Source organism: Physeter macrocephalus, chromosome 10 (genome assembly GCF_002837175.3).
Source record: "Physeter macrocephalus isolate SW-GA chromosome 10, ASM283717v5, whole genome shotgun sequence".
In the NCBI taxonomy this organism is placed as follows: Eukaryota; Metazoa; Chordata; class Mammalia; order Artiodactyla; family Physeteridae; genus Physeter; species Physeter macrocephalus.
In genome coordinates this window covers 440,719-465,751 of record NC_041223.1, presented here as the reverse complement: position 1 = coordinate 465,751, position 25,033 = coordinate 440,719, and the positions used below count along the sequence as shown (strand labels likewise).

The 25,033-nt window shown below is 42.4% G+C and overlaps 1 protein-coding gene across 1 annotated transcript in view; it reads right to left on the bottom strand.

Annotated features, from left to right (window-relative positions):
* WDR27 (WD repeat domain 27) overlaps nt 1–25,033 on the bottom strand; it is an 83,199-nt gene that overhangs the window by 955 nt on the left and 57,211 nt on the right. The window contains 7 exon segments of the mRNA XM_055087667.1: nt 386–484; nt 3,199–3,376; nt 11,541–11,781; nt 13,243–13,294; nt 13,297–13,339; nt 23,406–23,495; nt 23,497–23,533. Coding sequence (XP_054943642.1) covers nt 386–484; nt 3,199–3,376; nt 11,541–11,781; nt 13,243–13,294; nt 13,297–13,339; nt 23,406–23,495; nt 23,497–23,533 — 740 coding nt within the window.

Sequence of the window (25,033 nt, the reverse complement as noted above, 5' to 3'; positions counted from 1 at the left end):
GGTTCGTGCCCCGGTCCGGGAAGACCCCACATGCCGCGGAGCGGCTGGGCCCGTGAGCCATGGCCGCTGAGCCTGTGCGTCCGGAGCCTGCGCTCCGCAACGGGAGAGGCCACAACGGTGAGAGGCCCGCGTACCGCAAAAAAAAAAAAAAAGAAAATACAGGCTGACAGATAGAAAAGCTATGATGTGAGACTTGTATACACGTAGGTATACAGAGGAGTCCATACCTGGGCAGCAGCCGGGCTGAAGGCCACGGCCGTGACCGTGTCCATGCGTCCTGAGGCCCGCGTACCGCAAAAAAAAAAAAAAAAAAAAAAAAAAAAATACAGGCTGACAGATAGAAAAGCTATGATGTGAGACTTGTATGAAACAGAGGAGTCCATACCTGGGCAGCAGCCGGGCTGAAGGCCACGGCCGTGACCGTGTCCATGCGTCCTGCCAGTCTGCAGCAGAAAGTGCTGGAGCTGGTTTTGTACACGTACGCCTAGAAGACAGAACGCACAGGTGTTCCGTATTGCAGACTCGGATGATCCACAAGGAACTGTGCAAAACTGAAGTATGTTCGCCAGCTGATCAGGCATCAGAGCAGCAGCTGGTCAACAAATGCCACCTAAGCCACGGAAGTAACTTCATGAAATGTGCTTTTCTCTTTCCCCTTCTAGAAAGTTTATCATCTTCACGAATTTACTTCATACTTTCTATTTTCTATCATAAGCTTCCACAATACCCTGTGAACAGTTTTAAATATATGTTCATTAGGTGGATGGACCTAGAGTCTGTCATAGAGTGAAGTAAGTCAGAAAGAGAAAAACAAATACCATATGCTAACACATATATATGGAATTTAAGAACAACAACAAAAAAAGGTCATGAAGAGCCCAGGGGTAGGACGTGAATAAAGACACAGACCTACTAGAGAATGGACCTGAGGACACGGGGAGGGGGAAGGGTAAGCTGGGACAAAGTGAGAGAGTGGCATGGACATATATACACTACCAGATATAAAATAGATAGCTAGTGGGAAGCAGCTGCATAGCACAGGGAGATCAGCTCGGTGCTCTGTGACCACCTAGAGGGGTGGGATAGGGAGGGTGGGAGGGAGGGAGACGCAAGAGGGAGGGGATATGGGAACATATGTATATGTATAACTGATTCACTTTGTTGTAAAGCAGAAACTAACACACCATTGTAAAGCAATTATACTCCAATAAAGATGTTTAAAAATATATATATATATGCTTATATTGATGTCTAATTTTAAGGAAAGAGTACAGATTTTGTATTTCAGCCTTACCTGGAAGTCCCAAATTGAGTGAAAATGGTTGGGGTTTTTTTTGTCATTTTCCACAAATTTGAGAGAGAAATGTCTATACTTTGCTTCCTACTAATCAGCTTGGAATTTGAGCAATGCAAATACTTAGAATTTTCTCCATAGCTGTTGATGAAATGAAAAATAAAAACATACATCCCTCTCTAATTGTATTACTATATTAAAAGATATATATCTGGAGTCACCACCGAATGCTTCATTTTAGGAACAAATGCTGGTATCAGGACACCATCCTGATACCACATACAAGGTGGGAGAACTGTTCCAATTATTAAGCAACAAAATGTTCCAACAAGTATTTTCTCAACTCTACTGTGAATTAAGACAAGTGCCACATTGCAGGAGAAAGATCTTGAAGTGGGTTCCTTGTCCCAAAACAATTTACTTTAATGAACCAATGAGTCCTTCAAATTTAGACTTTCCAAGTGATTCTGTCATTGGATAAACAGTGGTTTTGAAATAAAGTCTACAAATAGATGTTTTATATATTTTGAACCAAAGTAGAGGAATAAAATATCTGCCTTTTCCCCTCTGGCCCAAACATGTGTTTATTTGAAACATATATGTTTATTTAGCTCTAAAAGTTGTCACGCAGCTACTGGGGTGAGGTTTCAAGAGAACCTGAGAATGTGCGTTTCTAATGGGTTCCCAGAGGGGACCCCACTTTGAGAACCACCAGGCCAGAGTAACTGTAACAGTTGCACAATATATCACCATCTGCAAAACACTTCACAACAGTTACGTAAATCACAACTGGCCGACTTATGTGCACTTGAAATTATTAATATCCCACATTTTATTGAGGAAACCAGGGCAGGTAGGGAACAAGTTACTAGTACAGCCATCACGTGTCAGACTGATTCTCAACTGGTTTCTCTGACTGAACTTTCTGTTTCACGAGGCTGCCAGCGACAACGCCCTTCCTGAAGGACTCGGGCTTCTCTAGAGGCCCTCTGGTCCCACAAATGCTTCGGAACCATCCTTGCCGTTTCTCACTGACTCAGTGAGGGATGCTCTCAGTAATTTTGGAGGGTTTCTCAGGATTCAGGACTCTCTTCTTGTCTGCTGTTTAGACTGAGTGGACAAGGGAAATTACAGTGACCACACCTCTTTTGCATCCGCTATTTCCAAAGATAAGATATTTGGAACAACACCAAACACTCACTGAACCTAACTTTTATATCAATTTCCTCATGCAGTCCTCTCTACAGTCCTACAAAGAAAACACGATTATTGTCCCGCTTCTACAGACAAGGAAGCCGGGGCTGGAGGTGGGCACTCTTCCCAGACTCCGCAGCTATGGGAGCTGGGACCAGGCTCGACTCCAGGGCTGCCAACTTCAGCGTTTGAACGCCTCACCGGTACGCTGTGCTCGCTTTCCGGAGCCTTTGCCTCTTGCCGTGTGCTCCATATCGTGCAGTGGCTTTGTTTTATCACTGGTCCCCCTAACTGTACTCCGTGTGCACACGTGTGTGCCAAACGGTTGATGCTCGATTGTTCAAATGGTACAGCCACTTTGGAAACCTGTTTTGCAGCTTCCGATAAAATTAAACCTACACCAGCCTTCTGACCCAGCTATGTCACGCCTCTGTATACACCCAAGAGAAATGAAAATGGATGTCCACCCAGAGACTTGTACAAAACTGCTCATAGCAACTTCATTCAAAAAAGTTAAACATACAACTACTTTATGACGTATCTATAAATTGTACGTCAATAAAATTATAAATTTTGGAGGAATATAGTGCAAATTACTACACACACACACACACACACACACACACACACACACACACACACACACACACACACACACACCCTCTAGATTCCAAGCTACAGAGGGCAGGGAAAAGCAGATTCATAATCACCACGGACTGAAAAGCACCAGATCCGAACTGAAGTGAGGCCCGGCCCTCAGCAGCAGGTGTGGAAGGGAAACGGCTCACTGTTTCCAAGCTTCCGGTGACGAGCAGGTCTGCAGGTGACGCCCAGCAGCTGCTGAGCATTCGGGAAGCAGGAAAGAGGCCAGTGTCACAGACTGTGACGTGCGTTCAACTTGTGACGGGGGGAACAGCTCAAACCACAAAAGTGTTGAATTTACAACAGAAGATGTGAGAAGAGGAAGACGAGTCGAAGAGGAAGTAGACAAGCGTCTAAAGAGAAGCCACCAGAGCAAAGGATTTCAAGGCATAAGAAAAGGGTGGGGACAGAGGCCTGGAGGTAACCGGGTTGGTGTTGTGACTTGTCAGGAAGCGTCTCAGTGGATACATGACGGACACAATTACAAAAGTAAGTTACGTGCAAGCCTCCGGCTTCGGTTAGTATTTTTAGGCCCCAGGGAACTTGCCTGTGGCTAATGGAAAATGGGATGAGAAGGAGACAGAAAGTTCTCCGACATAGCAGCGTGCCGGGCAGGGCGAGAGTGGATGTGCCAGGCACCGTGCAGCGCCAGCCCGCGGGGACACGGCTGCGCCTGCTTCCTGCCCTGAAAGACCTCGAACAAGGAAGAGTGCAGACGCACAGCCGACGGGGTTGACGGGCAAAGAGCAGCTCTGAAAACCAGAAGGCAGGGTTTGCGGCTCATCGGCTTCCATTATATAATTATCTCCTGCTGAAAAGTCCTTCCTGAGTCTCCTCGTTTTCACCTGAATCTAAATGGGAACCAACACTAGCTTGTATTTGCATATGGAACCTCAAAATGCACATAAGGTGACACCATAATATTTACCGTGAAGGAAGTCTAGGTAAGGGTTATTTAAGAAACAGGCCTTCGCGTTCTATATGAAAATGGTAGTAAATGAAACATATCTTTTCACCCAGAAGGTTCTTGAGTCAAATGAAAACAGCAGTTTGCAGCTCCAAATATCAGAAATATTTTATTAGATACGCACTTGTCACGAGCTGTACTTCCACAGAGTGGCAACGATCAGTCCAAAGGGACAAATGTGCTTTATACAAATGGTGGAAAAGTAAGAAAGAATCCTGCAAATGATTCAATTTCATTACAATCCATGGGGAAAAAAAAAACGTTTTAAGTAGAGGTAATAATAGTTAGTTGATTCATGAAGCAACTTCTTCCTCATCAAGGAGAAATGTTTTAGCTAAAACATACTAAGAAACAAAAGAAACTTGAAATAAAACCTGTATAGAGTAAATGTTACTCTGAAACTAAATCAAGCCCTGAGAAAAGGGGTGAGAAAAAAGAAAGCAATATTTTTTCAGGCAAAAAATGAGGATGTGGTACAAACCAAACAGGTGCTGGAATAATGCTTTACTGTTCAAAAATATTTTCACGGGACTTCCCTGGTGGTCCAGTGGCTGGGACTCTGCGCTCCCAACGCATGGGGCCCGGGTTCGATCCCTGATCAGGGAACTGGATCCCACGTGCCGTGACTAAGAGTTCTCATGTCGCGACTAAATACCCTGCGGGCCGCAACGAATCCCGCGTGCTGCAACTAAGACCAGGCACAGCCTAAATAAATAAATATATATTTAAAAAAAATATATATATATATTTTCACAAAAATTGTAAAGGACTGAATGTACTACTGAAAAAGATCGATGTTTTGCAAACAGGACTAGACCAGTTCATTATGACTATTTTGTAATTCTGTGGAACCATGTCCATGAAGATGAAGTGCCTTTCATTTATTCATCTCATAGGGCCCTAACATGTGTCCTTCATTTTTCCTTTCCCCGAATTATCCCCATAGAAAAAAAGAGAAAAAGAATTGCAAACAGAAGTTAATTCTATATTTCTGAAACTTCATAATAGTGATATTGTCCACAGGGGAATCAACTATCATACTATGGTCATTTACTTTGCTTTTTAAAATATTTCCAGAAATGATATTTCTCAGAACTGTGCACCTTTCTTCAGATCACTGAATTTTTATTAAAAAAATAATAATCTTTTCTCAGAAGACCAAAATGTTCAAGGTTTAATACAGAGCCTTATTTAAAATCACAGAGACAGAAACACTGCCTACTTCCAGTAGGAAGCAAAGACTACATTAGAAAATGTTAGTGACATCGTTCTGGGCTCTCCTGTCAGGTTTGAGGCGGACACACAATCTCCTTCCCTCCTCAAGCTCCATCAACCTCTGGCAACAGGAACTATGACAAATAAAGTGACAGGTTCTGCAGCCCCCCCCCCCACTTCCTCTTGCAGAGAGCGTGCCAGCAGATCACCTGGAATGGCACCGACCACTGGTCTACAGGTTCTGCAGCCCCCCCCCCACTTCCTCTTGCAGAGAGCGTGCACAGCAGATCACTGGAATGGCACCGACCACTGGTCTAACCGCTAGTATCACGTACCTAGGGGAGTAGCAGCCTTAATGGTCTGGATACAAATCCTTATCAACTTTAGTTCTAATAACAGCCTGGTCTTTTTCAGCATCTTTGGACCTATGATCAAATATACAACTAATTATCTGTAAGTATCCATTAGTTCATTCGTTCATTTTGATTTCTTTGAAAATACAATCCTACAGTGAAACATCGGGGCCAAAGGGTCTGGCCAAAGAGTAGCTTCTATCAACCCATAGCTTTGCCGTTATCCCGACGAAGTCATCACGGTGTAATCACAGCTTTCTCTACAGTCAGATTCAAGCAATATTTCTCAAATGCACCCGCGAACATGTATTACTTCCTTTTACCCTACAGTAGGCACTGGAGTGTGCTGCTGCAGATGAAAAACACTACGGGTCAGAGAATCAGCGGTTCCCAAACGTACAGAGCTGAACAGGACGCAGACGCAGGCTTCTCCTGACCCGAGCGGCTCCCCTCCAGCGCCTGGCCACTGCCCTCCAGGAGGCCGGCAGAGGGGACTCACGCATCGGTGAAGTCAACATAGTCCATGTCCCATATTGTTTCCAATGCCCGTGCTTGCCTTTTGATTTCGAAAAATTGCCAATATTTACAAAAGTACAAAGAATTATACAAGCTCCATCTATATATAACCCAAATCCAACATTATCAAGATTTTGCTCTACTTGCTTCAGCTACCATCTCTTTTTTCTTTTTCTTTCTAGTTTTTTGGGGCGAAGAATTATGAAGTATTTTGAAGCAAATTGCAAAGATGATGGCCTATGTATTTTGTAAGTATCTCTAAAAATATGGACATTTTACACATAACTATACTTCCATTTTTATATCTAACTAAAATAATACTTCCCTGCTATTTACTACCCAGTAAATAGCAATAATTTCCCAATGTTCTCAAGTGTCTTTTCACAATTATTTTGGGCCAATCAGAATCCAAACAAGATCTGTACATTGTTTTGACGTCTCTCTTTTACTTTGGAGCCATCTTCCTCTGCCTGCCTCTTTTTTCACGCCATCCACATGCTGAAGAAACTGGACCAGTGTCCTGAAGGATGTTCCATATTCAGGATCTGTCTGTCTGCTTCCTTGTGAAGCCTTTCAACGTGTTCCGTTATCCTGTGTATTTGCTGTAAAGTCAGAAATTACCTACAAAGACTCAGTTAGCTCAGGCTCACTTTTTCACAGGACTACTTCCTGGTGAAGCCTAACGTGGTGTGTGCCTTTCCACACCTCAAGTCTAAACTGTTCCACTCAGTGATGTTAACACTGGCCAGAAGGTCCAGCTTGCGACAGCAAGACACTCCCCGGGAGAATTTCCCATCAATCTTGTTTCTAACGGTAGTAACAACATTTAACATGAGATCACCCTCTTAACAAAGGTTCACATACACAATACAGTGCTGTTGACCTCAGACACAATGTTTACAGAGAGTCCCAGACGTCCTCATCCTGCATAACTAAAACTCCGTGCCTTTTGGCCAGTATCTCCCATTCCCCCCACCCCTAGCTCCTGGAAACCACCCTTCAACTCTCTGCCTCTATGAGTCTGACCACTTTAGACTCCTCATATAAGTGGAATCACGCAGTATTTGTCCTCCTACGACTGGCTTATTTCACTTAGCATAATGTCTTCAAGGTCATCCATGCCGCCCCATATTGCAGGATTTCCTTGCTTTTTATGTCTGAATAACATTCCATTATATGTACTTATCACATTTTCTTTATCTATTTATCCATCAATAAACATCTGGATTGTCTCCTCATTGTGGCTATTGTGAATAATGCTGCAATGACACAGGAGTACAAATATCTCTTTGAGATCCTGATTGCAATTCTTCTGGATAAATACTCAGGAGTGGAATTGCTGAATCACATGGTATTCTACTTTTAATTTTTTGAGGAACCTCTACACTGTTTTTATAGTGGCTGCACCATTTTACATTCCCACCAGCAGTGTAAAAGGGTTCCAATCTCTCCACATCTTCGCCAACACATTATCTTGTTTCCCTGATAACAGCCATCCTAACAGGTGTGAAGTGATAGCTCATTGTGGTTTTGATTTGTATTTCCCTGATGATTAGTGATTTTGAGCATCTTTTCATGTACCTGTTGGCCATCTGCATGTCTTCTTTGGACAAATGTCTATTCAAGCTGCCTGGGAGTCATTGATCTTTGTGATCTTTATCTGACTGTTTCATCTACAAATGACATTTGCTAAAATCAGTTACTTCATTTGAGATTGCAAGAGGGTGATTTTCTAATTCTGCCATTCATCCCACTTGTCTGGAATTTGTCTCTAAAACAGAACTTTTCCTCTTCAAATTGAGTATTTGGTTTAACTTGAAACATAGTTCAAACAGGACAGGCAAAACAAATGCTTAATCCTTTCCCCTTAAAAGACATGCTTCTGAGTAAGGAATTGGTACCCTACTTACCTCCCAGTGAGGACCAATCAGGTTCTGTTTTATGTTTGTCTTTGTTTTATTTATCTCCTTTGTAGAATGGCATTTTTAAAATCATGGGATTTTAGACATAAAATGATTTAAAATCAATTGCAGTCATTATTCTTTTGATGCTCAACTGGGCCTTCTCTGGCCAATAGCCTTTGATGTTCCCTCCTGTGGCCTATTATATGACCCTTTCCTTTTCAATTTCTTCCTTTCTTTCTGGCACAACATGCTCCTGGTTCCTCTGCAACAGACCTGCAACCAGCTCTTCACCCAGAAAACTCCGGTTTCCACGATGGGGAACAGCATTGAGAGACTGCACTGAGGAGGGTCTTAGGAATGTCCATGCCTCTGAGCATTTTCAGTGGCCAGAGATGGGAAACACTCACCTGTCTTTATATTCGTGCACCAGTTTCACAATGTTTTAATTAGAGAGTCTTTCTTTTTATTATTATTTATTTTCTTTCTTTCTTTTTTTTTTTTTTTTTTTTTTTTTGGCTGCATCCGGTCTTAGTTGTGGCACGCGGGATCTTCGTTGAGGCATGCAGGATCCTTTTTTCTCGTTGCAGCACGCAGGCTTCTCTCTAGTTGTGGCGGTGGGTTTTCTCTCTCTAGTTGTGGCACGCTGGTTCCAAGGCACGTGGGCTCTGTAGTTTGCAGCACAGGGGCTCTCTCTTTGAGGCACACAAGCTCAATAGTTGTGGCGCACGCTTAGTTGCCTCGCGGCATGTGGAAATCTTAGTTCCCGGACCAGGGATTGAACCCGCGTCCCCTGCTTTGGAAGGCGGATTCTTTACCACTGGACCACAGGGGAAGTCCCTAGAGAGTCTTTGTAATACGTTTTAATACCTAGTAGAGCACAGTCCCTTAACATAATGCTCTTTTTTCCAGGGTGTCTTGACAATTGTCACTTGTTTCCAACAACTTTACAATGAAACTGCCTAGCTACAGGGAAACCTATTGATATTTTAATTGGGGCAGTGTTAAATTTACATATTACTTATACAGCACTGACTTCTTTATCAGGTTGAATCTTCCTCTCCAAGAACAAGATAAGACTTTATATTTCTAGGGGGAAAAATCAAGTTTTCTTCATATAGGTTTTGCAGAATTCTTGCTACATTTACGCCTGAATATTTTATCCTTTTTAAGGCTCTTCTAAATAGACTCTCCTCTTCATTATATCTTCTCACAGGTTATTGTTTTTATACATAAAGACCACTGAATTCCAAATATTAACTCAAATCTTACTATTAATACTTTCTTGAATTATTTTATTGTTCACAATGCCCATTAATTTTCTTGGGTTTTCCAGATATGCAATCTTAACATCTATGAATAAAGATAAACTATTCCTTTTCAATTATAATGTCTCCAATAAAGCTGTCTTGCCTAATTCCATAGGTAAATACCTCCAATACTCCAAAATAGTAGTAGAACTAAAGGGCCTTGTTTCTCTGTTCCCAGCCATAGAATGCCTCTAATCGTTTCTCATTAAGATGCTGGCGTCTGGAGTGAGATCATCATTTTATCATTTGAAAGAAGCATCATAGGTGTTTTATCAGAAACGAATGTGGAATTTTGTTGAAATGGCTTTTCTGCATATATTAAGATGGTCATACCAGTTAAAATATGCATTTATTAATAGAGTTCTTGATATTGAACCATCCCTGAATTCCATGAACACTGATTTTTTTTTTGTTTCTGCTTTACCTTCTTTGTTAAAAGTAAGGTATATGTGTTTTCTTTAATTCCCTTCAGCTCATTTGCAAATATACTGTTCGTTTTCATCTGCCTGGAAAACATATTTTTCTGGTGTGGTCTCATTGTCTGTGGGTGTTTTTTTTGGTTCATCCTTATTTTTTTGTAGTATAAAAAGCACATATTCAGAGTTTGTTTGACATTGTGAAGGTTCTTCAATGCCACACAAAAGATACTTAGTCTATATTATATATGATATTGGATATTTTAAGCAGAAAAGCATCATTATCAGCAATAATTTGTTTTCCAGCCATTAAAAGAAGTTTGTTAAAGTCTCCCATTATGATTGAGGATGTTTCCTTTTCTCTTTGGAGTTTATATTACTTTTGCTTCATATATCTTGAAACAATGTTATTGGGTGCATAAAGATTTAGAATTACAACATTTTTATATAGATTGTCATCTTCATCATTGTTAAATGTCCCTCATTATCTGTAGTAATGCTTTAATCCTGAAAGTCTACTTTACATTTAAGTATTCTCACATCAGCTTCATTTCCCATGTTTCTACTTCCAATGTTTTTGTGTTAATATTCTTAATTTCAGTTACTATATTTATCAGCTCACTTGCATGTATGTTGCATAAAAGACAATGGAGATAAAAAATTTCAAGAAAATTCAATGTACACAGTTGACTGCATTTGGTCCTCTAAGAATAGATTCATACTTAAGTTATCTCATGAATTTCTTAGGTAATATACAAGTAGTGCTCAAGCCTTTGAAGCAAACATTTTTCACATCATCAACTACCTCATTTAGAGATGAACTCAAGAATCTATCATAACAGATGACAAAGATGTCAAAGGAGCATGTTTAGTTAGTTATAAACTAGTAAACTTTTAGAATAACTTTTCCTATTTCAAAGTTCCATAAAACAGTCTTTAATATTCTTAAATTCCATTATCACCAGTTAAATGGAATAAGGGGAAAAGTTTAGAAAATAAAGTGAACTTTCAGTTAAATTGTAATTTTTTTCCAAATGAATGTTATGATTTCCTTGAATTTTTGGAAATTTCTTTATGTCTTTTTGTTTAGATAACCCTTATAGACCAGGAGTGAGTTGAATTGTGTCCCCCAAGATGATATATCCAAGTGTTAACCACCAATTCCTGTGAATGATTTGGAACACCTGAGCTTATTTGGAAGCAGGATCTCTACAGATGTAACTAAGTGTTGTAAGATCAGCTTGGGTTTAGGGTGTCCAATGATAGCCTCCTAATATGAGAAGGGAGAGGGGATTTCAGATACACAGAGGAGACACACAGGGAAGACGGCTGTGTGGAGACAGAGGCAGACCCTGCAATAATAACCCCAAACTGAAGAATGCCCAGGATTGATGGCCACCACCAGGAGTGGAAGAGGCACAGGACAGATTCTCCCTCAGAGACTCCAGAAGGAACCGACCCTGCCAGCACCTGGACTTTGGACTTCTGGCCTCCAGAACTGTGAGAGAATAGATTTCTGCTGATTTAAGTTGCCAAGTTTGTACTAATTTGTTACAGCAGCCCCAGGAAACGAATACAAAACACACCACAGGCAATTAGTGCAATGATTAATAAATGAATAAAGAAATACATTAATTAATGATTGGTATTTAAAGTACCAGACTTCAATTAAAAAAAAACACCGTGAAGGCCTGTCATACCTCGTGTGTGACTGTTATTAAAATACCATTGCTATGTGATAGTCTCAAAACACTGGGCCATAGTCAAGCTTAAATTAGATTTCTGTACTAACATGCAGCAGTAGTAACCATCTCCACAAGAATGAGTGTAGACTCTTTGCTTAAAGACCAACACATGCACCATGGAAGCACATATATGCTTATCCTCAGCACAAGCCACATATCGGCCGCAAGCACTAAAAGCAATTCCACACGCGTAGCAGCGCTTTGGATGTCCTTCAAAATGGCTCTCACGCTTATGAGGAAAAAAAGAAACAACAGGAGAACAAATGATTTTTCAATTTTTAACATAAATTAGGAGAAAGATACTGACTTGTTGCTTTTCTTCACAAAATTGAGCAAACTAACAGTAAAAAACATTTTTATAGGTGAGGATTATTAAATGGTGAGCAAGTTATTCTGGAGACCTTTAAAAATAATTAAAACACTTTTTAAAATCATAAATTCACAAAACAACCAACCTAACATAAAATAAAATTTTTATATATGAAGAGTATATAAATGTCACACAAAATAGAAACAGGGGGTTTATACTTGTTTAGTGATTGAAGAGAAAAGCAGAGATAGTCTGCTAATGCTGTCCCTGTGAATATATATATATGCACACACATATATAAATAGATTTAAGTATTCTATTTTGTTAGACACATTATATAGTTAATGACTGTCTGCCATAATACAACAATCAATCAGAACATTTTTAAAGAAGAGAATTATGTATATATAATATATGTATCATGGTGTGTGTGTATATATATATATTTTTTGTATACATATATATACCTCTGTTATATGTATGTATCACTGTGTGTACATATATATTTGTACACATATATACATCTCACTGTAATATGTATCATTGTGTGTATACATATATGTGTGTATATACATACACCTCACCGTTGCATGTATGCATCACTGTGTGTATACGTGTGTGTGTATATATATAAACACATCTCACTGTTACATGTATACATCACTGTGTATATATAAACATATTTGTGCACACTTATATATACCTCTCACTGTTACATGTATATATATATTTGTGCACACATATATATACCTCTCAGTTACACGTATGCATCACTGTGTGCATACATATGTATATGTATACGTACGCATATCAGTGTTACATGTATGCATCACTGTGTATACATGTGTGTACATATGTGTTTATACATACACGTGTCACGGTTACATTATGCATCACTGTGTGTATACATATGTGTATACACGTCACTGATACATGTATGCATCACCGTGTGTATACATGTGTGTGCATACACGTGTCACTGTTACATGTATGCATCACTGTGTGTATATACACGCATCACTGTTACATGTATGCATCACTGTGTATACATATGTGTGTGCATACATGTCACTGTTACATGTATGCATCACTGTAGTCTAACAGCTAAGTGATCGATGACCTCCCTGTCATTTCCAACACTCAGGAGTCACATGTAACAGAGGAAAGGCCAGCACCTGCTTTTTTATCATTCCGAATTATGTGACCTTTTCTGTGTATAAATCAGACTTTTCTCAGATTGGTCAATGTGAATAGATTCACCACAACCTTGTCATATTTGGAAAAACGAGATCAAGCTGCATTTACAATGAGCTTTAATAAAAATACATTTTATACGGTCTCTCTAGCCTTGGCCCCAACTGCAATGTGAAAGGAGCCTTACCTCAGGGCCCTCAGGTCCCAAAGTTTTACCCCATCACCAATGGCTGTGGTTTTGCAAAAAGATTGTAAACCTGGGATTGCTGGGTCATAAATGACCTGTAATCGTAAGGGGAAAAATCAAGATGTATTATTTTGCAGGCTGAATTAATAAATGCTACACTAATTATATCTAACAACACTGAATCTAAAGTAAGAAATTAACAAAAAGCTTTTTTTTCTTATTTATAGAAATTTCAGAACTGGACTCCAAAAACTTCCTATGAATAATTGCTAATGGTACATTCTGACCTCAAGAAGTATTGATGTACTTTTTCTCTATATGTAATGCCACTGAAAGATATAGAACTACAAATGGTAAAAGATCAAAAGACTAATAATAATGCACCAAAATTTATGTTTTTAAAGTATAGGTCATAAACCATATTCAATAAATTATCTGAAAGATGGCCTTACTAAGGCATTTGAAGTTTGAGGTCAGTCATTAGTTTTCTGATTATCAAACCCTGAGACACCCTGAGCAGGTGCCTGTGATGATGACTTGGGTGAAATCTAGCTCGTGTCACCGCAGACGCTGATCCTTTTGAGGACCTGACCATCTGGTCACCAGAACCCTCTGGCACTCTTGCCTTCCCCGTGCTGCCATCAGAAGAAATGCTGTCACAACTTTAAATATCTCATAGATTGAAACTGAACTGAACTCCATCTACAGATTCATTTGGCCCCAAACATTACTTAAATAGAGTGCGGTTCATAACAATTTCCATCTTCCTTCTATGTCAAGAATATCCAAATATTAAGACAAATTTAATGAAGTATATCCAGAAGCATTTATGCTTAAAGTGTACACATGCCTACAAGTGATTCTTCATTTGCAAACAGGAAATAAAGGCTTATATAAATTTGATAATAAGAATAACAAACAAATATACACTGAGTCTTAACTCTAAACACTTTACTTTTCATCCTCTTAACAAACTTGTGGAGTATAAACTATTTTATACTCATTTTCAGAGGAAAAACATGACACACAGAGGGGTCCATTCATGGCCACACAGCTACTAAGATCAACACAGCTTAGTGTTCCACAAACTGAGACTAGGTTAAGATAGCTCATCACATAAAAACAACAGACACTGGACAAACATTTAGAAATTATCTACTAAATGTTAGGCACTCTGCAAGGCCCTGAGTATAAAAGAACAATGCACAGATCTAGTTTAATAGACAGATGAGTGTATAGTTACAAGAGCTTACAATATTACTAGTTTCTTGAAACTGAACAGTAACAAATGGAAAAAAATAATAATAAATAAACCAGAAACAATATACAGTGGTCAAACCTTTCAAGGGGAAAAAAAAAGGATTAAAACAATTTTCTGATCAATCCAGTAGAGGCTGAAGTGGAAAAAAATGAAGCCAAGAAAATTCATGATAAATAGAAAGTACTTAAGTTTTTTTAAAAAAGATTGAAGAGGAAAACAAAATAAGATCAAATGATGAGTCATCATAATAATTTCAAACAGACTAAACTCCACAGAGATTCAATAAAAACACTTAAATACATTAATTTTAAAGGTTGAAAGTGAACGGTGGGGGGAACAACAGCATACGCTAAGTACAAGGAAGGAAGATTGATTGTATAAGTACTAGAAAAAATAGATAGAAGGCAAAGTACACCTAATTAGAAATAGTTTCTGAAAGTGATAAAAAGAACAACTGCACATAAAAATGTATGACATCTGAACTTAAACAGACCTAATAACATGGCCTGTAAATATGTAAAGCAAAAATTCATAGACTACAAGAAGAAACTGATATAATTTCAATCACAGAGGGAGATGCTAATACATTTCTCTCACTAATTAAAGAAACAAGCACACAAAGATTAGAAAAACTTCAATAATTTAATACAATTAATAAGGTTGGGTCAATGGACATCTATGCAGACACACACCCAGTAGTTAGCAAGAGAACATGCTTTCTGTACACACATGTAATGTCTATAAAAATGAACCAGAGAGCCAAGTTTCTCAATAAATACAAAAATCTCAACCAATACCAAGAAAATTAGTGTTATATAGAGCACGTGCCCTGAACACAATGCCATAAAATTAGGAATCAGTATCAAAAAATAATTACCAAAAAATTAGTTCATATATGTGGAAATCTAAAAGCTCAAACCTAAATAAAGCCTGGGTTGAAAAAAATCAGAAAATATTTACTGCTAAATAATAAAATGCCATGTGCTAAAACTGGCAAATTACAACTAAAGCAGCATTCAGAGGGAAATTTATAGGCTTAAATGCACATGTAAGAAATGCACAAAAATGGGTCGATTCATACACATAATGTGGAGCGAAGATGAGGTAGCACAGGACACACACAGGTCAGTGCCATTATGGAAAGGAGTGCACACACTTAAAGAGGGCAGTGTATATTTTTGAAATGACACTTGGGAAAGATTCACACCAAATTCAGCAGGGGTCAGAATGAGAGAGAGGGTAGTTCTACCTACATCAATAATCATTTCTTAAAAAAAAAAAAAAGCAAGACCTAAAGCTAATGAAGCAATCTATTTTAAAGCAATTATATCAATTTAAGTGACTATTATTTCTGAGAATCTAAAGTTTTTGTGTGACAAAATAGTTTCATTAAAAAACTATTTAACCGGGCTTCCCTGGTGGCGCAGTGGTTGCGAGTCCGCCTGCCGATGCAGGGGACACGGGTTCGTGCCCCGGTCCGGGAAGATCCCACATGCCGCGGAGCAGCTAGGCCCGTGAGCCATGGCCGCTGAGCCTGTGCGTCCGGAGCCTGTGCTCCGCAACGGGAGAGGCCACAACAGTGAGAGGCCCGCGTAACGGAAAAAAAAAAAAAAACTATTTAACCATAATTCAAAAAGAGTCATGTACCACAATGTTCATTGCAGCTCTATTTACAATAGCCAGGACATGAAAGCAACCAAAGTGTCCACCGACAGATGAATGGATAAAGAAGATGTGGCACATGTATGCAGTAGAATATTACTCAACCATAAAAAGAAACGAAATTGAGTTATTTGTAGTGAGGTGGATGGACATGGAGTCTGTCACACAGAGTGAAGTAAGTCAGAAGGAGAAAAACAAATACCGTATGCTAACATATATATATATGGAATCTAAGAAAAAAAAATGTCATGAAGAGACTAGGGGTAGGACGGGAATAAAACACAGACCTACTAGAGCATGGACTTGAGGATATGGGGAGGGGGAAGGGTAAGCTGTGACGAAGTGAGAGAGTGGCATGGACATATATACACTACCAAACGTAGGGGGGTTAGGGTGGGTGGGAGGGAGGGAGACCCAAGAGGGAAGAGACGTGGGAACATATGTATATTATAACTGATTCACTTTGTTGTAAAGCAGAAACTAACACACCATTGTAAAGCAATTATACTCCAATAAAGATGTTTTTAAAAAAACACTATTTAAACCCTTACGTATTTTTTAGCTTTGCAATTCAAATTAGCTGTCTTGTATTACATATTTACATCATAAAAAAATGCAAATGCAAAATCTCATTCAGACACAGAAAAAAAGAATAGCCAATCGGATTTTTTTAATATATAAGGAAAAAACATCTGCTACAATTCTTAAAGATATCAATAAATCATAAAAAAGATTTACGTACTTTCATTCTAAAAATAAGCCATTTAATGATATAAAACATAATTCAAAAATATGAAAATACGGCCCTCACTTTTTTGTGAACTGGATGATAAAACGAGTCAAATTCTGCCTGTCCAACACAAGGAGCCAGCTAGAGGGGTAATTCTCAGAAGAGATCATGACAATGCAGCAGGTGCTTGCAAGAGCATCACTGACGCATGATAAATGTGGCTACGCTTGTCAATAAGCTTAAAAGAAACTAGAAACGACCTATTTTCTGTTTTACTGGAAATAGGACATTTGGGCCAATTGTGATTTGTGCTTCCCCTGAATTCGGACTTGCAGGATGGCAGGTCTTACGGGGCTGTGGTTAGTTGGAACCCTTTGATGTACACTGCGAAACTGAACAGAAATTTAAGAGAAGTTTAAGAAAACAAGCTATTGAAACATGGCGTAAACCTCCGTAACCTTAAACTCCTGTCCTTTCATTCCATCGTATACCATTCAGATGTTTATTTTCAGGAAGTAAAACCAGTTACTTTCCCATCAAAACCCCTCAGAACTGTTTTTCCCAACCTAACACCTCTCATCCAAGAGCACGCCACGGTGAGTCCTGGAATACCACACTCGGCACTGAAAGACCCAGGGGTCTGCGGTGACTCGGGCCCCCGGCCAGTCCCTGAGTGAGCAGCTGCCCGGCACAGAGGACATCCTCAGCCATTTCCTAAAGCAAATGCATACACACATGTACATATACACAAAGGTGCACGTGCACATGCACGCATAAAGCCTACACATGTGTGTGCACGTGCATATGTACATGTGTGTACGTGCATGTTACACGGATATACACATATGTACCCACACACTGGCTTTAAGGCAGGAGTTGTTGAAATAAACACGGACAGAGTAAACCACCCTGGGTTATTTCGACTGAATTTTTTTACAGAGAGAAAAGACAAGCACTTGGAAAACCAGATCTTGACAAAACTAAATCTCCTCCAAGTTTCATGTAAAATCCACTCTTACTCATTATTTTTGTCAGAGCTATAAAAACAGGGAGCCTTTAAAAGAAATAAGTCACCTCTTAAGGTGCATCTCCTCGAAAGGGCGCTGCAGGGTAAGTCGTGCAGGGAGAGGCTCCCGGCGCCCGGCCCTGGTCTCTGCGGGTCCGCCGGCTGTTCCTGGCCTCCTCCCGAGGCGACCGGCGGGCTCTGCTCGCAACCGAGCCGCACCCAAGCCGCCCCTGGAGGAAGCAGCGCACAGCCTGACCGGGGCGCAAGGACAGCTCTGCTCCGCTAGGGCCGGGAAGAGCCCCGCGGGCACGTGCGGGACAGGCGCGCTGGGCGCTGGGCGCCCGCGCCTGCCGCCCAGGGACGGAGGCGCGCGTCGCAGCCACCCCCCCGGCGGAAGTGACACCAGATCCAGGCCGAGCCGGCCCCGGCCGAGTGCGGCGAGACACAGGAGCTCGGCTCCCCGCGTAGGACACCCAGCCGCCTTCATCCGAGAGGGCAGCTCACCAAGACCACACCCCCGGCCCAGGCCACGGGTCCCTCCTGCCTGAGGCGAGGCCCCCGACGGCTCGGCTCGGCGCTACGAAGGAGGTGGCGCCCCAGCCTGGTCGCACACTGCGCCACGGACCGAGGAGTTGAATGTGAACGAACAGCGTTTGGGGAAAAAGGCAATTTGGAAGGGCAAAAAAATGTATTTAAAATGCCAGAATGCCAAAAAATAAAACGTTCCCGGGGAGTTAAAGGGACCGTGATTGACCCCTGCTGAGGTTCCAGCAGAAACAGACTCACAGGCGCCTTTACGTCAGGGCCGTGGAGACCCTGAGGCAGGAGAGACCCTCCCAGGGCCCCGCGGGCAGACAGAAAGGCGCCTCGGCGCCACGCAAACGGGCCCCTGAAACCGCCCGCGGCAGCCCTCTGCGCTCTGACTATGCAAGGCATTTCTGAGCGCCAGCCGTAGGCCAGCCAGGCACGGCTCTGTCCTCGAGGAGGTCGGGGTCCCAGGATCTCCCGGGGAGGGTGAATCACACACGCACGGAGAGCTTTAAGGAGGCACGGCCGCCGGGCAAAGGAAGGCCCCGATTCCAACCAGGCAGGCCGGGGCGGCCTCGTGGGACGGCGGCGGGGCCAGTCTTGACACAGAAGCAGGAGTCTGCCGCTGGTCCAGGCCATGGAGGCAGGTGGTGGGAGGTGCGGTCTGGCCATCCGCCAAGACCTCCCGGGGGAGTGCTGTAGACGCGGAGGATGTGAGCTCGTCTGTGTGCTAGAAACAGCTCCCCGAGGCTGGACGGGAAGAAGCCGGCGTGGGGACCCTCACCCAGCGGCCTTCCGCCAGGGTTCAGAGCATGAGCCCTGCGGCCAGCCGGTGCCTGAGGTCACACTCACGGCCCACAGGTCTCGGGACGTGCCAATGCCAGGGTCTCAGCCGCCTCGTCTGTGAACTAGCATTCCTGTGAGGACAGCAAGCCGGAACATGTGGCGCATGGGAACCCTCGGTGAGCACTACTTATCAGCATCTGCACCCGAGAGGACAGGGAAACATCTGGGGTTTGCTCTTCTTCTGTCCTGGTCAGTGGCCCTGGGGCATCTAAAACTCTCCAGGGCTTGGTGCATCTCACAGCAGCGCCCACGGTGCAAGAGAACGGCCTGGGCCCAGCAATCCGGGCCCCCCTCGGATGCCGGCCCGGGACCAGAGGGTCCATGGCCACACCTGAGGAGACCAGGCGGGGATGAGACAAGAGCAGAGGGGCAGGAGTCGGCCTGCAAAGTTGATTCCAACTCGGAAGCAGCTGGGACCTCGAGGAATTTCAAGCCAGACGTTGAAATGGTGGTGTGTGTTTTAGCAGCAGGGCGGGTGGGGACAGCCCGGTGCAGACTGGCTGCTTGGAGTGGCAGGAGATGGCAGCTGGGACAGGAAGGCTGACAGAGGGCTGGACCGCACACCCCTGTACCTCCCTTCTGAGGGTTTGCACTCACGGCGGTAACACACGTCGGCCCTCTTCCGGGATTTTAAATACGAGCCAGTCTGGGAACAGACAGAGGCCTGGGGAGACCCGGGGACCAGTCCAGACCCTCCAATCCATGGGAAGTTGAACGAGTTAAGTCAACCTGCTTCTCTATTTTATGTACCTTCAAAGTCCCCGTAAAATCAAGTTCTGTCTAACAACAGGAAGGACGTGGGATTCCAGCCAAACGCAGCCTTTCTCAACTTTTCCAGACAGAATAAATGTCCCAGTCCTCACTGCTCTGCGGCGCCCTTTCCTCTCACTTTACAATGCTTAAAGAGTCAGCTTTGTATAAATGTTATTCACGCCCACATCTACCACCTTCTAGGCGGCAATTTCTTTGAAAGCAGAAATCATTTCTAATTTAGCTTCTGACCTTCTACTGCAGGAAGCAAAATTCTGTGCATTTCTCCTTAAACTCATGGGAACAAACAAACTGTGTGAAATTAGTTGCACCTGAAGATTAGAAGTTTTCTAAGGCAAATGTCCACCAGCCTTCATAAATCTGTATTTTAAAAATGGCTTCCATTTAATGACTTTAGCATATGCTAAGAAATTCACATGCATTATCTTATTTAATCCTTATAACAGAGAAAAGTATTCTATGCAAAAGGTTAAAATATCTTCTTTCATGAAATGGAAACAGAGAGGAAGATGTCAGACAAAACAGCATCACATTACTTTTCAAAATGAAATAATTTCTCTGAAAATATGAGAAAAACTGGTTACCTAAGTTTAAAAGAATTGTCTTTACCATTATTTTAAAGCCAGGGCTTTATTTTTATGTTATAAGTAAAAGAGCATCTAAAACTCCAAAATTATATTTTTCATTTTTAACTTAAACAGCTGAAACAAATTTGGGAACCAAATTGAAAAAAAATCTCACACTAAGCTCTAATATGCCAAGTTTCAATCAAGTCTTTATGACTCTGTGATAAACTCCAGAAAGAAAGAAAGATTAGAACATGCAAAAAAATAAACAAATAAAAATTTATAGTGGAAATGCTGACAAGCCATTTTCCACACGCAAGAAATGATGACGGTGATGATGATGATGATGGTAGATCTGAAATGACCCCCTTTAATAAGAGTCACGCACAATAAATTCAAAAGTTAAATGAGCAAAGCAATCTTTTTCTAATACTGTAACTCATAATACTTTAGAGACAGCAAGTGTCCGAAAGCATGGAAAGAAGTACGTTTTAAATGTAACACTTACAGCATTAAAGGAACATCACACGTGAGATTCATATTTATGTTCATGACTGAAACATTTTCACTGAAGAATGGCACTATTTGGTAAATTTAGTCAATTCTTATTGCATTATATTAACTAAAGACTCTAAGAAACTCTGCAAAAACTGATCAAATATACAACCTATGTAACATTTCAAGAGAGACACTTGGATGTTAGAAATATGTATCTTTAAGATAAATTTTATGTACTGCATTTTGAGAAGAGTACATTAAACATTCTAAATGCTGTTCGTCAAACTGTAACCCCTAGAGTCTGTGTGCAGACTGGTCTTTTCAAGAAACCCATTGCCCTCAGCACGTACATCTCATTTCCTGTAAGGGACTGTACCCTTTGCTTTCTGTTGGTAGCAGTCAGTTGTGACTCAGGTCAGCAGATTCCAGGGACGGACAGCCATTCCAGGCACAAGGACCCGCGTCTGGAGGTGAACGCCTCTGCCCTTTAAGGTTCTGCGCCAAGAACAGCCTGCCAATAGCTCACTGAGTTGCACTTTAATTTTTTAAAAAAACACAACAACTAAGAAATTAGGTGGGTATTAGGCTAACAATCATTTTAAATACATGACTCAATTATCAAATTCATTTAAAAGCCCGGAAATACATAAGGTCTAATAATCAATCTGAAAGCCGATCTTGGCAGATCTTACTCTGAAATGAGCAGCATAGGATCACGGTTCCCAAACACAAGCCCCAGTTTCCCGCCACAGAAGGCACACCCTTCCCATCACAGCACCCTTCCCATCACAGCCCTCCCAGAGGACACGCCAGGAGAACAGGGCTGTCACCACACGCGGCCACCAACACGCACTGTGGTTCTGAAGTCTGCTATTTTAGTAGCCTCATGAAGTCACAAAATTCTTCAAAGGGATGCCTTCATTCATCGGGGGACCTACTGCACAGGGTTTAAAATATTTTTGTTCTGTTCTTTATGCAGTCAGATCCTGTTCAAAAGAAGGAAGGTACAGAAAAATAATCTTTACTTCAACAGCTCTCAGCAAGCGGATAGCATTATACAAACCGGGAAAACCTCCTCCTATCATAATTGAAAACGTCCTCATCAACTAGCCTCCAAGGGTAAAACGCGGGACAACGTCAAGCTAGGATCCTATCTGGGCCTTCAGGGCTCTCATCCAAGAGCAGGTGCCCACGGTGAGGAGAGGGCGCTTGGCCCCAGTAGAGGGGGCCCCTCGTCCCAGGCGGCCTCCCCAGCTGCTTGCCCGGCCCACGTCCCAAAGCTCTGCCTCCGGGCCACGCGCAGGAGCCATCCAGACCGAGCTCCCAGGACACAGACGTGGAGCCCCAGCCCTGCCCCCCCCAATCGAGGGTCCCCCGCTGCACCCCGACACAGCCTGACTCTGGGTCCAGCACGTCCGGCTCCCACTCACTGAGAAGGACGCTGGAGCAAAGTCCGTTCGAGAGAGTTCAGCCCCGCGGTCCAGACTCTGTGCTCTGTCCCCATGCACACCAGTTACAAAAGCGCACAGATTATCAGACTGTGCCTGCCTTATTACACAGCAGCTGGAAGTGAACCTGGAATGACATACTGAAACTGTGGATAAGAGAGTCCTTTTAAGCAATATGGTAAGACTTCACTGAAATAAAGAGGATACCCTTGAATCATAATGCAGACTTCAGAAGGCACGATACATTAAACCCTTAACTTAGAAAGCCATTCCAAATGTATCAAAAATCAAGATTGTAGCTGTAGTCCTACAAACAAAAGTTTTGTTCACAAGTCTCTTAGTTGTTCTTCTGGGTAACAAAGTGTCTTCTGAACTAAACTGTGAGGCAATGAATTCATTGAAGTGGCCACCTCCTCAATTCCCCGATTTTCAACCCTCAGCTGTGAGTATTTTTAAACACGTCCTCTGTCGAGACAGACTAGCTACATCCTCCAGAGAGAAGCTGCGGATTCACAAAGGCTGCTTCGCATTCCTGCAGAATCTCCATGGCTGTCACCCAGTCCACCTAGCGCTTGAAACACCCAAACGCTCCACCACATTTTAAGTGAAAATGGATTACCAGTAAAATCAAAAACTGGGCCCATAAACTAATCAAAGACAAAAGTGTAAACATTAGCATTCAATACAGTATTAAAATGTCTTCTAACGTCAAACATCAAGGCTTAGAAGAATTTCATGCCCAGTAAAAACTACCGTTGAACCTGGCAGCAAACTGATTGCATCGTACCTTTGCATGTGCTAAACACTTTAAACAAAGTTGACAAAGGCTGTGCACTGTCAAAAACTCACTCGCTTTACTTTGACAAATTTGGTGGACGGGACGAGAATGGGCTCCCGCTGTGATGGCGGCACTGCAGCCGCACTGAGGTTGAAACCTCCAGGGTCCTGCTCCGCCCAGCAGCAACCACGAGGCCTGTGACTCGGTTGGGAACTCCTTCCAACCAGAGACGCACAGATGGATGATTAGGTACGATTCTGAGGCCCCACAGGAGAGGCCTGACCACAGCCCCTCCCCTAGCTAATCCAGGGCAACTGGCCGGAGCCAGTGGGTGCACTGCTCAAACGGTGGGGAGACCTGGGCGGTATGGATTTCCAGGTCGGAGACCAAGAGTCTACTTAGAGGTAAGTGAGGCTGCAGATGTCAGACACCCCAAATCAGAGGTGGAACAGCCGTCCAGCACGTAGGTACTGAGCTGGAAGACAGGTCTGAGCCAGAGGTTAGACGGCGAGGCCATGGGAGGGAGAGACCCCACGCACAGGCTGCACATGTGAAGAACAAGCCCTCAACACAGCACGTGGTGGGTAAACTTCATCAATGTGGCATAGGAGGGACAATGTACCAATGACCCAACCTTCAATGTTTAGCCCAGAGCACTGTCTTAAAAAGTATATGTGGGAGGGCTGGGCTTCCCTGATGGCACAGTGGTTAAGAGTCTGCCTGCCAGTGCAGGGGACATGGGTTCGAGCCGGGGTCCGGGACGATCCCACATGCCGTGGAGCAATGAAGCCCGTGGGCCACAACTACTGAGCCTGCGCTGGCCTGCGCCCTAGAGCCCACAAGCCACAACTACTGAGCCCACGTGCCACAACTACTGAGCCCGCGAGCCACAACTACTGAAGCCCGCGTGCCTAGAGCCCACACTCCAAAACAAGAGAAGCCACTGCAGTGAGAGGCCCGCACACGGCAATGAAGAGTATCTCCCCACTCGCCACAACTAGAGAAAGCCCTAGCACAGCAACAAAGACCCAACGCAACCAAAAATAAATAAATAAAATAAATTTTTTTTAAAAGTATATGTGGCAGAAAAGTATAGAGTAGAAAGAGTACTAGATTCAATAATAAACCCAATGCTAACACCAAAATATGCAGAAATCCTCGCTCAAGGCCAGAATAATCAGAATGACACATTTCTGCTAGGTGTTTTTTGTTTGGTTGGTTTGGGGTTTTCTTTTAGCAAAAGGTTCTAGCCTCAAAATGTCACATTTCTAACCAAAATATACTAGAACCTGTAACACCTTGTATCAGTCCTTCTGAAATTTCAGGTATAACACTTTTCAAAAGAATGTGACTTAGACCTTTGAATAAGTTAAAAGTTTATAAAATGAGTTTCTGAAGCTCAGAGCTTTGCTTCTAAATAAATTAAAATCAGTGCTCTTTAAAATGATGATGTTAGCCACAAAAGCTCAAAACTTAAAGTTTTGAAATCAATTTCCTATTCAACAGCAACTGCTATAATTTCTGCCATCTTCCACATGAGATGGGGTAAACTGTTCAATTCATCACAGGATGCACATACTAAGTGTAGAAGTTTACTTTTTTTGTGGGGGTGGTACGCGGACCTCTCTACCGTCATGGCCTCTCCCGTTGCGGAGCACAGGCTCCGGACGCGCAGGCTCAGCGGCCATGGCTCAC